The sequence below is a fragment of the Egretta garzetta genome, unplaced genomic scaffold, assembly GCF_000687185.1.
Source record: "Egretta garzetta isolate BGI_Z169 unplaced genomic scaffold, ASM68718v1 scaffold875, whole genome shotgun sequence".
Taxonomy (NCBI): Eukaryota; Metazoa; Chordata; class Aves; order Pelecaniformes; family Ardeidae; genus Egretta; species Egretta garzetta.
In genome coordinates this window covers 115,867-129,038 of record NW_009259626.1, presented here as the reverse complement: position 1 = coordinate 129,038, position 13,172 = coordinate 115,867, and the positions used below count along the sequence as shown (strand labels likewise).

Genomic DNA, 13,172 nt, shown 5'->3' with positions numbered 1-13,172 from the left:
GGCCAAATCTGTAAGTAAATGAGGTTTGCAAGGATGTTTTCGGTGTGTAGAGATTTTCATGCAATATATTTAAAAAAAAAAGAAAAAGTAGTAGTGAGTTTCTTTTGTGTTCTGTGACCAAACTCTTTGTCCTCTTTTTCCTTTCCCCAGCTGCTTTCCAACTTACCTGATTTGAAGTGAGTCTGGTGGGTACCTAAAGATACGATAAATTATTCCTGAGTTTTAAGAGTCCTGGGTAAAGGAGATATTGCTAAGTGCTGTGTCTGGCAGGGCCTCGAGCCTCCTGGTGCTAGGGAACCTAGATGAGAAGGGACTGTAGATGCCACAGCTACAGGGTCTCCAGGTGCAAACTCGCAGATACTTAGCCACCTAGCTTGTCTATCACGAGAAGCTACTGAACTTTTCCATCAGTCTTGCTGTGTAGCCTCTGGTCTCACTTGAGCTAGTTTACCTCTGGGGTTTTGGTGGAGGACACCTTAGTTGTTTAGTGTCTGTGTGTTCCTAGTTCAGTGATGCAGGTGAGTTGGATGTATTTGAAATGTGTAGGTATGTAACTGGGAATTGCTTTTTCTTTGGAGAGAAGGCAGTTCAGTTTCTCCTTGATGCCTCTGTGGGTGTTGAATCTGGAAAATATAGTATGTTACAGGATTTACTGCTTCCAGGGTACACATTAAAACTGAATGCTGCATTTTTGTTCTGGTGTGTGGCATTTGCCTCCTTGCATTCAGCTTTTAACCTGCCTTGTTCTAATCATGCAGACTTTGCAATATATTTTCAGATATTGAATATTGAATCTCATGCATATTACAGATTGCATATTTTTTATTTCCTAAAACTGTTGGTATTGGGCCAACTGTAAGTGAATGCAGTGGGTCACTAAGTTTCTCTCCCAAGTGCATTGTGTATGTTCCTTAGTCAGTAGTCATATTTTAGAGACTTTATTTCTCTATTGAAAGCTTTCATTCTTCAAGCTAAAATTATTTCAGATCTTCTTCGTGATTCTCATATCCCAGAGGCACTTGCTTTGGGGAGAGCAGTGGTCAGTAGAGTAGGAGCTGCTTTGAAGCGATATACAGGGGTGAGCCAGAGGAGTCTTTTTTTCAGTCTTTACACCAAGTGCTCTGAGCCAAATCTCTGGCAGGTTACAACAGATAAATTAATTGTTGAAGGCAAAATTGCTCTTGAACTTCCAGTACCTAATGCAGCAACTCTTCCCTGAAAGGGAGGGAGAAAAACACATTATTATGTGCATCTTTCTCACCTGCGGTGAAAGTTTGAACAGCTGGTATAATTATGGTGAAGAGCTCAGTGGTTTCACAGACTGCTTTTTTGCTTGTTACAAAGTATGCTCTTTGCTCAAAGGAATAAAATGAATTACCATTCCCCTAAGGAGTGTTTTTTCCCTTGTGTATTAATGGTGTTTTTCCTTCAAGGCCATGTAAATGGAGATACCTCACCCTCCTTGTCCTTTCCCCATCATGCAGCTTAATGTGGATTTAAATGTCAAACTTGTTCTGTGCCTCACTAATTAACAGTTTCAGACCCACTAACTTCAGTCTTAAATTAGGTCTGGTCAGATAGGAAGGCACCCTGCCCAAGTGCAGCTAGTGCCCATGCTGGGACTTGGGTTTCCTTAATGTTTGCCTTAATCTTGCCATGACTGTGTAGACCTGTCGGGATGTAGCATTGCAGGGTCTGACGTAAGACTATCTTCACTTTTAAGCGAGGCTATTTCCCATTTACATGAAAGGAGAAATGTTGCTATGATAATCCAGAGCGTGCCTCTGGTCTGTGAGCCCAAACAGGCAGTTTTTAGTAAAGAAAGGAGAGATGCTGGAAGGATAAGAAAATGCCTGACCTTATGTCTGCTGCAAAGAAAGATCACACCTTATTGCCCCAGGGAAGACTGGTTTGGGGAGTTGGTCTTGGATGATGATGGGACTTATTTCCTCCTGGACTTCTTGATGGTGGGGAACATGTGATAGCGTGACCATGGCATTGGTAGCTTGTTCTACCACGGCAAGTTCTTTTTAAATTGTGTAAACTGAGCATGAATGGCCCTCTTGGTATTTCTTAGTGAAGTAGTGTCTAGTTACATATATGCTGAAGGAGAACTTCAGCTCCTCTGAAGTAAGCGGGGAAGTTTGCAGCCCTTAGCACTAGAGCTTCCTGCAGAAATAATTTCAATCAATGAATTAACTCAATCTCAGAAGCTTTCCATCACAGACTGGAGATGAAAAAGCTGATACCTGTGATCTGGAGATCAAGTGCCATCAGAGGGAGCAGGAGGCTCCTGTTAGCAGGTCAACCTAATCCCAGTGGTAAGCTTGAGTGTGTTGGTTTTGGTTAGTGAAGTACTGCTAATTTCAGACATCAGTGGCAATGTTTTTCCAAAAATGACAGCCTGGCTAGTTGTCAAAATATGATGATCCCTGTAAGTCATCTGACAGAGTTTGTCCAGATTTGATCATGTGCTGTCTTCCAGAGAGCCAAGACCTGGTATACTGAGAAAGGAAGGTCTGAGAGCAGGTGGAGGTGACTTGTCAGAGAAGTCTCCTCACTCTAATAACACACTGAAGAAACCTGTGGAGCTTGCACCTGCAAACATCCCCTGCTGAAAGATGTTTTTTGTCCTGCGAGGTTTAATCTGGAGGCAGGATTAAAGGATAGCTGCAACCCCCACTCTGTCCACAGGATGAACATGTATTTGGTTGGTTGTTCAAGTTGGGTAAACAGGGTAATATCGCAGTATCCCAAAATGTCACATGTTGCTTTTTTTGTTCATAAAAAGGCTGGAAAATGCTATGGTTAATCTTTACATTGGTAAGTCTCTTGGTAAGACCCAGCATACAAACCCTCGTATGGAAAATGTGCAACTAAAACATTGCTCTGAGATTTGTGTATTCTTGCTATTCACAAATACATTTTGTGCATTTCTAGGCAGCGTATAAAATACATAACTAAGGACATGAGAAGCAATTATAAAGGATGCTGAAGGCATCTTGGTTTCATGCACTAGGATGTAGAAACATTTCCTTGCTTATGTGTCTCCTTGTTTCTGAGATATGTATAAGGCTGAAGCCACACCAAAGAGTTGCCCTCCTTTTTTAATAACAAAATAAAAATAAATTTGCCTTTCCACACCCAGTAGTGAGGATTTCTTTGATATTGTCCTTTTAAGAAAACTGTACTTCCTTGCCCCTTTCACTTACCGAAGGGTTAATTGTCACATGTGCCTCTTGCGGTGGGTAGGGATGAGCAGCATCGTTTGTTGTTGTCTTTGTTCGTTGGACTGTGCAGCACCTCCTTCGGTTCAAGGAAACAGGCCTCTGCTAGGTGAAGAGAGTGCAAGGCAACTTAGGAGTAACCCTCCTTTTGGGAGTACATCGATGCCTCATTAGGAGGGAGTGAGTGAGTGCAGCAGGCTGGTGAGCCAGGCAGGTGGTGGTGGACTGTAGGTGTGTGCATGGCATCTCTTCTAGCTGCAGCTCTTGGCATGGGGACTCTCTTCAGCACGGTCCAGCGGTGCTGTAAACGGAGGAGGAAGAAACGATCGGAGTGGAAAGGTTAGTGTTTTAATTGCTGCACAGCCGAAACAAAGTATGGGGGGTGGGTGTTGTAAGTGTAGCATTTTTAAGGTGAGGTTTGAACCTTCATTGTGAAGTGCAACTTCCATGTTTTCTGTTTGGATTTATAGGGTAAAAGACATATTTTTGGAGAATCCTTCAACATCTCCCAACATTTTATTTCACTTACCTTTCAAAGTTGGGAGGGAGAGTACTTTTTAACAAAGATGAAACTTCTCTAAAGCTGCAGCTTTCTGACTTCTACTCCCTTCTAATAATAGTTTTGTTTCATCTGCCAAGTTACCTTTTTTTTTTGCATTTATGCCATTCTCTTTTAACATAAAACATTGGGTAGCTGCTAAATTTTCCTTTCAAAGTATATCTAGTTCTTCCTCAATGATGAGGATAAACCAAGATAGTTAAGAGTCCTTCACAACTTTTTTTGTGTGCAGTGAATACACAGAATATTCAAACAAAAGAAACACAAGTTACATCTCTCTTTGTACTCATGTAGCGTGTAATTGCTATAGCCAACATTTGGTTAAAAATCTTTCAAGTAGTCTCCTGGGGTAATAAAAGCAAATAGTGTTGTGTTGGCTAGTACATTTTGAAGTACTTTTGGTGTTCTTCCTGTCTTTGGAAATATTCTATGGGAAATAGAGACTTCAAAGCCAGGAGAGATATAGAAGTGTAAATGTACTGTACTTTTTCATTACTCCACTTAAATTAGAATACATTTAGATGTCATTTTTCTGTTTGATGTGGCCAGTGTGTAATGCGTTTAGAAAAGGAAAGCTTTTTGCAGTAGTGCTTGTAGTCTAAATATTGCAGGATGCTATGCAGAATCACTTGACTCCAGTGAGTGTATTTAGCTAACAGCTGAATTGTGGTTTGTCGCTCCATGTTAAAAGAAAAAAACCCCTCTATTACACAAGCATAGTACAGTTGAAACCTGGATTTATTTTAGCAGTATACCTGAGGGAAAACAGTTCATGCAGCCAAGGACCAGGCTTTCTCCACAGTCCTATTCCACATACAAAATGTGGTATATCCACTGACCCAAATCAGTTAACTAATATTTATGTCAATTATCCTTTGTTGTTATTTTTGAAAGCTCTGTAAATTTCTGAGCAGCAATTAAACTTTTTCCTTTATTCATACATATTTTTTCCCAAGTAAAAGTTTTTCAGTGCTCTCAGAGAGTGTTACTCTAGTTGTGTCACTTAGCCCAGAGCAGGTTTTTAGGAGTAAAGCTTGAGAGTTTACTCACACCTGCTGTCTGAGGCAAATGCATGGCTTCAGTGGAGTCCTTTTGGAAGCTGTCCTTGCTCAGATGCCACCGGTGATTAGCAAGCCTCAATGCTGAAGCAGTGCAGAGACTTTGTGCCTGTAGGACCTGAGAGGTTTCTGGATGTCTGTTGCTAAATGCATTATTTACAAGCAGTGAATGAGTTTATTATTGCAGTTTTGCTGCATTATGAAAGCGGCTCGAATAAAAGTTTAAGAGGTCGAAGAAGTCAAAAATGCTGTTCCTTCTTCAAATTTAAATGATAACTGAATTATTAATGATGCCAGAAGTAATCAAGCATGCCTTGGCAAGAGAGGAAGCTCTTTTCTGTGGTGAGCAGCCTGGGTTCAGAGCTCTTTTTCTGAAAAAATCTACCCCCAATTTCTGAAAGCATATGTGGGCCCTATGTTACATGGTCTTCTTGCTGTAGTGATGTTCTTGGAATAGGGGGGTTGTAATGAAAAATACACAGCTTCCCAGCATAGCTTCCTACATGTGGTGCTCTAAAAGAGACTTCAAGTGTACTATACTCCTTGCTTTAGGCATCAAACTCAAATCCTAGCCTAGGTAGGACAGTTTTAGAGTAGGGTCAGCATAGATCAGTTGAACAGTTGTTTGCCAAGCAAAGGGAGGAGTCTATGGATGATTTTGGAGTCCGTGAACCAAGAATCTGTATCTGTTAGTATGCTAAAATGTTATATGTCTTTTCCTAGCTATACTCTGCCTGGGAAGATGGTGTGTGCACAGCTTTGTACACAGTGGGGAATGTGCATTGTTGAGTTGAAATGTAGTGATGGGATCACGTAGGTGGCACAATGCAACTGCATACACTGTCCTGAACCTTTTCAGCTCCATGTAGGGTGAGTTTTGGTGCCTGCAGCATGATGTCTAGGGTACCAAAACATGGGAAAGCATGGGGTGGAGATGCAGTCAGCCAAGCTTGGCTGGGGTCTGTGCTAGGTGACTTCTGCAAAAGAGCAGGTCAGCGAGGAGAGCAAAACAGGAGTAACCTGCTGTTGCAGTCCTGGGTGCTGTGGGGAAATGCTGAACACTGCTCATTTTTCTCAAGTGTATTTTTATAAGGAAGGGATTGGGAAAAAACGTCGTCACCCATTCTACGCCAAGAATATATTTAGCCTAAATCTTAAACACATGCGGTTAAACCTTAAAAGGATGCAAACGCTTCATTAGAAAATGTGGACAGACAGCTTAGTGTCATTTGGCTGCATTATTTATTACTCTAGCACCTCATCTCTTACATGCCTTACAGCTCTTCTGTCAACCATCCTTCTTCCTGACTGTTCATCTTAATTGATGCTTCCTAACTCTGTTTAGCACAGTTACTTAATTTTTTTTTTTTAAATGGATCTGTGTAAATTCTGTCGCTTACAAATTTCAGTAATGCCACCAATGGTCTCCATTAATTTATACAAATAATTATGCAACTGGAGTTCCTGTTTACCTATGCTTTTAGCAGACAGGAGCTTGCTTTTCTTCTGCTTCAGGCTGGAGGAGCAGAATGTTCAGCTGTGGGGATGTGGTGCTGAGCCCAGACTGATAACCCAGCTCCTCAGGAGGGTTTATCTCTTGTACAGCAGCGTGAGGCAGCTGTACAGCATTTCTCACTTCTGGCTCAGCTCAGGTAGCTCACTGATCACCTCTGTAATAATTCAAAAAGGAATTGTCCAAGTCTTTTGTCCTTGAGCAAGCCATGGTGCTGCAGGAGTAACTGGAGCCAGTTTGATGTGCTAAATAAGGTGGCAGTTATTTACAAGTCCTGTTGATTACAGTCAAGTAATTTCCTCTTGTTACACTGGAGTTATGTTGGTGCTATGTAATGCAAATGTGGCAATACAGTAAAATGTCTCCTTAGCAGCTCTACTACTCCAGTAAGAACATTGGTTATTTGCTGGGGTTTTGGTTTGTTTTGGTTTTTTTTTTTTCCTGGGAGGTGGGGAAGAAAAGTCTCTTTATACTGTGCTTCAAAAATAGTCACCAAGGCTAAAACTAATAGAAAAATTAAGCCAGGTCTGAGCCTACCTGGCAAAGCACCAAGACTTATGTTTAGAATCAACAGCCGTATAAAAGTTTATCTTAATAAATACATAAGCTTTAGGCAACATCTGAGTAACAGCACAGACCAAGGAGGCTGCTGTGCCAGCTGCCTAGCTTGTGCTGCAGACTTGGCTCATTTTCCTATCCTCCCTCTGAGTTCAGATAGCAGCAAATGTTGAGTTTTGAAAACCGGGTTTGTTAGGACAGTGGTGATGCTCTGTCTGGGCTGTGAGGTTGAACACTACTGGGCGTCATGCTTCTGAGGGTGATAAATCAAAAGGAGAGCTATCCTCTTCTTATTTTTCTTCTGATTCAGGCTTGGACCTGACACTTGCATCAGTTCTTGCTCTTCCAAAATCTCACTGGCCTGACATAGTGATAATTGAACTTAATTCTGGTCACAGATAAGAATTTCCCCACCACCTGCACATGCTTTTAGTCTTTATTTAGTTACGTGTATGTGGTGGTGGTGCAGACTTTTTGAAATTGATGTGAAGCTGCCTGTGGTTTTTAGGAATACTGCAACTGCCTAAAGCCTTTAAAGCACTTTATTGTCTTGGGGGTATTTTATTCATACGCATTGAAATAAATAATTCTGAAAAGGATCTTTACTTAAAAGGAAAATTAATTTTTCAACAACCTTCCAGGTCCTTTCTCTAATACTTAACTAATTTATCAAGGAAAATTTATCCTGAACTGATACTCACAAGCTTGGAAAACGTAACATCTTTTGGAATACAGTACTTCTAGAAGTGTCTCACCTTTTTTCAAATAAGTCTTTGTACTTGCTTCAGTTGTATGTTCTAAAGCCCCAAATGTGGTTAGTAAGTACATACAGTTTACATGATGTACTATGTACACATGTACAATATAGGGTACTGGCGGGGGTAGTTTGAAGGCAAGTGAGCATCCCTTTCCCAAATTCAGCATGGCATAGAACAGGCCAGTAACACTATGGAGATGTTGGAGTTTGATTCTGATTCCAAAATGCCTCGTTGGTCCATGCTTAGTTGTCATGAAGTATGCATCATCATGATGAAATAAAATACTGGTGCTTTTGTAATAATGCATAAACATTGTTTTTGGTATCCCACAGAAAGTTTTCACCTCTTGTTGACACAATTTTTATACTTTTTTGGCACAGCTGGTTTTTAAATATATGTTGACTGTAGTATCAGAGCTGTGTATCTACACAAATTGCGTGTTGCTGCTTCAGTTACTGTAGTGAAATGTTTCCTCTTAGCTGCTATACATAATTGTGTGTAATACTGTCCATAATATACATAAAAGCAAATCCAGTGATATTATGTAATGGTAATATTATTATGCCAAGAGCTATAGCCTTATTAATAGTACAGAGTTAATTAGGATTGGAATGAGGCTTTTTCTTTGGTAATAGGAAAGCAAATTTAAGCAGCTTTTATAGAGCAAATGAAAGTAGCATATTTAGCAAAAGTTCCACTTGAATCTCTAATCTCTTTAAGGGAAAAAGGCTTATGTGATTTGCGTGATCCTCTCCTCTCCCTCTGTCCATCTGCTTTAGCAAGGACAGTGACCAGGTGTGAGAGAGATACCCAAGCTGGTGCTGCCGCAGTGGAAGCATAGCATGCTTTGTTGTTAAAAATTGATGAGCCACGCGTTCCCAGGTTTTATGGGGACCTGGATCAAACAGGGGTATGATCCTGCCCATCTGATGGTAGCCTGCCTTGAGCTGCTGTGTTGCAGGAGCCTGACTGGTGACAGAGGTCCTCTTGAATGTGTTGTGCTAATGTTCAGAGTACACACTTGGACACAGTTTCAGATTTTCCGAATTGGTGTCTTCTTTCCAAAGACTGTGGCTTCCCAAACGGGACTGGGGAAATCTCAACAGCTCTGTGTTTCTGGCTCTTCATTTGTGTAGCACTCCAACAAAAAGCAAAGTAAGACTCCTGGATGTCCTGTCTTCCTTTCGTCCCACTGCACCCTTGGGCATGCGCATCCTATGTGAAGGTAGTTGTCTCAAAGCTGCAGGTGTTTCTTTTGACTTTCTCTGGAAAACAACTGTTTTTCCAGTTCTCTCACTCATCCCTTCTTCCTTGGTAGGTATTTCTGTTGTTCATCAGTTATTGCTGGCACTTGTGTACTTGGCACTGATGCAAGCATCGCTGCTCCAGCCCCTGGTGACAGTGGGTCTAGGGACAGGCAGTACTGCAAGAAAGGCAACACATATTTACCAATGTTAAGTAATACATACATTTGCAATTTCTTACTCATCATAACACACTAGCACAGCAACACAATCACCTGCAGTGAAAAGGCTGGTAATTCTTTCAGTATGAAGCAGTAAAGGTGGCTCTGCTGCCCCATTCATCAGTGGGGTGTATTTTGGTGTGTAGGTGAAATCCAGAAGCTGTTGACGTTGGAAGGAAAGGGAACTCTGATCAGGTCCCACTCCTATGTTTCAAAGTCTTTTCTGACTAGAAACTCTATCACTGAAGAGTGACTGAGGTGACTTGTTTGTTGTCCGACAACTCTGCTAGCCAGCCTGAAGTGAAGTAGCCAGGATTGTGGCTGCTGTAGCCTGAAGCTGGGATGAAACATGGTGGGAAGCTCTGCATCCCCCTCAGGTCATTAGGAGTATTTTGGCTCAGATGAGGAATAGCCTGCCTAAAGTATGTCAGTGGTCCTCTGATGCTGAAGGGTTTGCGCTGGGGTTGGAGCTGTCTCGTACTGTGTCAAACAAGGCATGAGCATTTTAGGGGGTGAAGCCTATCACTTTTAGTGGCGTGGGAGGAAACAAATGTTATGTTAAATGGTGTTGCAAGGTCAGCAATGCGACGTGGGCTCACAGACCTGCTCCTGGGTAGCAGTTTCCAGGATCATTGGGTGTTGCAGCAGGAGAGTGCTTTGGGGTAGGATTTGAGAGGATAATACAGCTTTCTGGATACCTACAGGATGGTCATTCCTGGTGTGATAGTGCTCACACAAAAGCCTGCTTGGACAGTCACGGCTGATGTCTTTGTGGCATGAAGTTCAAATTGGTCTTGTAGCCATATGGGACTGGTGATGGAGCTGAGTTGGACATGAAGAACTGCACAAGTTTTCTGCAAAGTGAAAGGGATGGAGAAGGGAGAGCAACCCACTGCATAGAGGATGAGTGTGTGTAGACGTACCCAGGCTGGAAGCAATTGTCTAAGCAGCTCTTACCAGTGGTGAGAATCAGTTCCCTCATCTGATCTGGTGTATGTGACCACAGTCTCAGGCTGAATCAGGTATAACTTGTTCTGCTGAGTCCTTAGTATCCTGAACGCTTGCCTGAAAATATCCATGCAGTTGTTAACTTCTAAGATATGTACAGTGTAAGTAAAATGTCCATGGATAATTAGAATTGATACTGTCTATGGTAAAAGTAAGCTAAGTAAAAGACTGAAACTCTGCTGGGAGATAACTGTATTATTGGAAATAACAAAATAAGGTTGAAGTTTTGCCCTGTGATTTCTGTGGACTGTTTGTAATATTTTCAGACTAGGATCAAAGATACAATTAAAGTAGGACTTCAATCCTAATGTAATCCAATTGTCAGCAAAAAGATTCAAATTTTACAAATGTTACACAGGACTAGATTATCACAGAATTATCTTGCATTTGTGCTGGACTTTACTCTTGTCAGGTATGTTCCAAACATCTAATTGTGTAAAAAAAAAAAAGGCAATGCAGAACGTAATGTAAAAAAAAAAAAAAAAAAAAAAAGGCAATGCAGAACGTGGAAAGTGCAATGCTTAGTTGTTAATGCTTCAGAAAAGCTAAGAGTCAGATGCACAACAGATTGGCAAGTACAAGACAAATTTCCATGGTTTGATCCACTCCAGTGTAAGAATGTGATGCCCGTTAATACTCCACTACTTTTTCCTCACTGTAATAATTGATCTTTTGTTAAAAGTATCAGTCTCTGTCTGGTTTTGGAGTTCTGTGCTCCCTGTTGGAATACTCGTGGATTTATGAGACTGTAGCAATTACCTAGAAAGCAACAGATACTATGTACTTGATTAGTTTTCAGGACAAACCAAACTGGAATAATGAAAAAACCAAAATCAAACCAAACCACAGACCCATCACCCTTAAGTTAATGCTTTTGATTTGGGTAGAAGTGGTGCCTTCTTTCAAACCAAATGCTAGGTAAATTACATGTTTTGCATGTCAGATGCTTACATACACCTTTAGATTGGTCTCTTGTGAAGTGGAAATCCTTGTGGTTAATAAAATTGATTTCCCCATAGCTAGATAACTATATGTAGTATCATCTGAACGTTTCAGTTAATAAGAAAATCCACATGTAACCAGAGCGTTACGTTACCTACTCTGTCCTTCGGCTGATAAAGGGCTACGTCTTTCAGTTGTTGATGATCATCTCAGTTTTAGGAGGGATCTTGAGTCAGGATTTAACCAAATAAAACAGACAGACATCGTTTGGTGCTGGGTAAAAAAACTGCATCTTCAGTGTTTAGACTGCTTTAATTGTATGTGTGGTAACTTACAGAGTGGATTTGATATTATTTTGGAGTTCAGAAAAAATGGTAGTGAGATAAAGTAGTTTCATACTCTTTCAGGTAAAAAATATTGTAGTTCTTTATACAAAACCCCAAATTCTTGCAAACCTTGTTGAATTTGCAGTTCTGCAGAGTGCACCTCAGCTAAGAAGGCAGCACTTTGGGGAAATGCTGTGTGAAAATTGACCAAAATCCATGGACAGCACAAAGCAAAGCCCATGCCTAGGCTGCTGCTTTTAAAGGAGATTTAATGTTTTACTTTGTATGTTGGTACCTTAAAGCTTAAATACCCACTCTCTGTTTTCTAGACAGAAGCAGTCTCCGCCAGCCAAGAAACCAGCAAAAATATTTCACAATGGATGTAGATGATGAAGAAAACATGAGTAAGATGTGCTTATTTACACAGTAATAATTGTTTCTGAAGGTGACTTTTTCTCATGAGTACAGGGATAACTGTGAAATAACTTCGGAAGCACAAATTTAATTTATTTCTTTTTATGTTTTAAAATACGGTATAGAAGAGTGAATTGGAGCTTTTGCATTGAAAGTGTTTTAAATACACATAGTTATACACTAGTCTAGTTATACCTTGCGTCTCTTTTTTTTTTTTTTTTAGACGAAGGAGATGGAGTTGAAGTGTATATGAGGGAAGGCAGAAATGGAGGAAGCTTCCTTCAGCAAAAGGAGGAGCTAGAAGAGCTCCCCGTAGGTCTTGTATGGCTGATTATTCTCATTAGATGCTGATTGTTCCAACCCTGAGCTACTGAATTATGAAAATGTGTTCAAGCACAAAAATAGTGAAATATAGTGATTGTCTTGATGCATGCACTGGCAAAGTGCTGTGAGGTTGCTGACTCTGTGGTATAATTAAGATCTCATAACCTGTGGAGAAAACAGTTCTCATCAAAACACTATAAAAATATTTTTGCTATTATTGGCCTTTCAACTATCTTTTTTTTTGTGAATGAGAGAAATGTTCTGTTGCTGCTATGCTGATGTGCTATGCTTGACTGTAAATAATTGTATATGATATAATAACAAATGTGCTTGGAATATGCTTGCTAACACTTTCTTTTCCTTAGTATAAAAGAACTTACTTCAGATAGATGCTTTAGCTATTTCTAAAAGTGGTCTCCCTAAGGAGGACTTCAAAAAAGTAAGAGCTGTAATTGGATAATTTACATAAGATAATTTTTTTGATAAAACATCCCCTTATCTCAAAAACATCCCCTTATCTCAATATGGAATATATCTGAGCACGAATAAAAGATGCCTTCCTGAGCTGGAGAAAATACTGGAGGGGCATTCTGTAAGTGTCCCTAAGCAAAATACTAAATTTTTGTCTGCTTCTGGGTTTTTTTTGTGTGTTAGTGAATCAGCATGGGAAGGGATTCACTGAACATTTTGTCTTGGTCAGTAGGCTGGCTCCATGGAGTTGTTATAGGTTTGAGGCAGGCATTTGTATAATCACAGTTGTCTCCCAGAAGTATGTTTTGAGATGTTGTCTGTACCATGTTTTTGAAAGGAAGCTACAGATAACTGTCTACTTGGATGAGCCCAGTTAATAGAAGGTGCAAGAAGACCTTCCTGTGTCTGTCTGCCCGCACAAACATCATGAATTTGAAATGTTAAATTACCAGATTTGGGGGGGAGAAACCAAAGCTCAAATTCTTAAGTTTTTCACCTTGGTTTGTGCAAAGATATTAAAAAAAAATCTTTCTATATTTTTATATCTCT

General features: G+C 40.4%; 1 protein-coding gene across 6 annotated transcripts in view; it reads left to right on the top strand.

Annotated features, from left to right (window-relative positions):
* Positions 1 to 13,172, top strand: part of ADARB1 (adenosine deaminase RNA specific B1) — a 70,903-nt gene that overhangs the window by 10,198 nt on the left and 47,533 nt on the right. For 3 of the 6 annotated variants that reach the window (XR_004841958.1, XM_035893965.1, XM_035893964.1), the window contains exons 1-2: positions 3,547 to 3,566; positions 11,744 to 11,818. Coding sequence is in view for 2 of the 6 variants with exons in the window: in XM_035893965.1 (XP_035749858.1) it covers positions 11,791 to 11,818 (28 nt within the window). In the remaining 4 variants the exon portion in view is untranslated. Of the gene's footprint in view, positions 1 to 3,546; positions 3,567 to 6,381; positions 6,497 to 9,842; positions 10,161 to 11,743; positions 11,819 to 13,172 lie in introns of those variants that run through there. The other 3 variants (XR_004841960.1, XR_004841961.1, XR_004841959.1) reach the window with 3 other exon arrangements.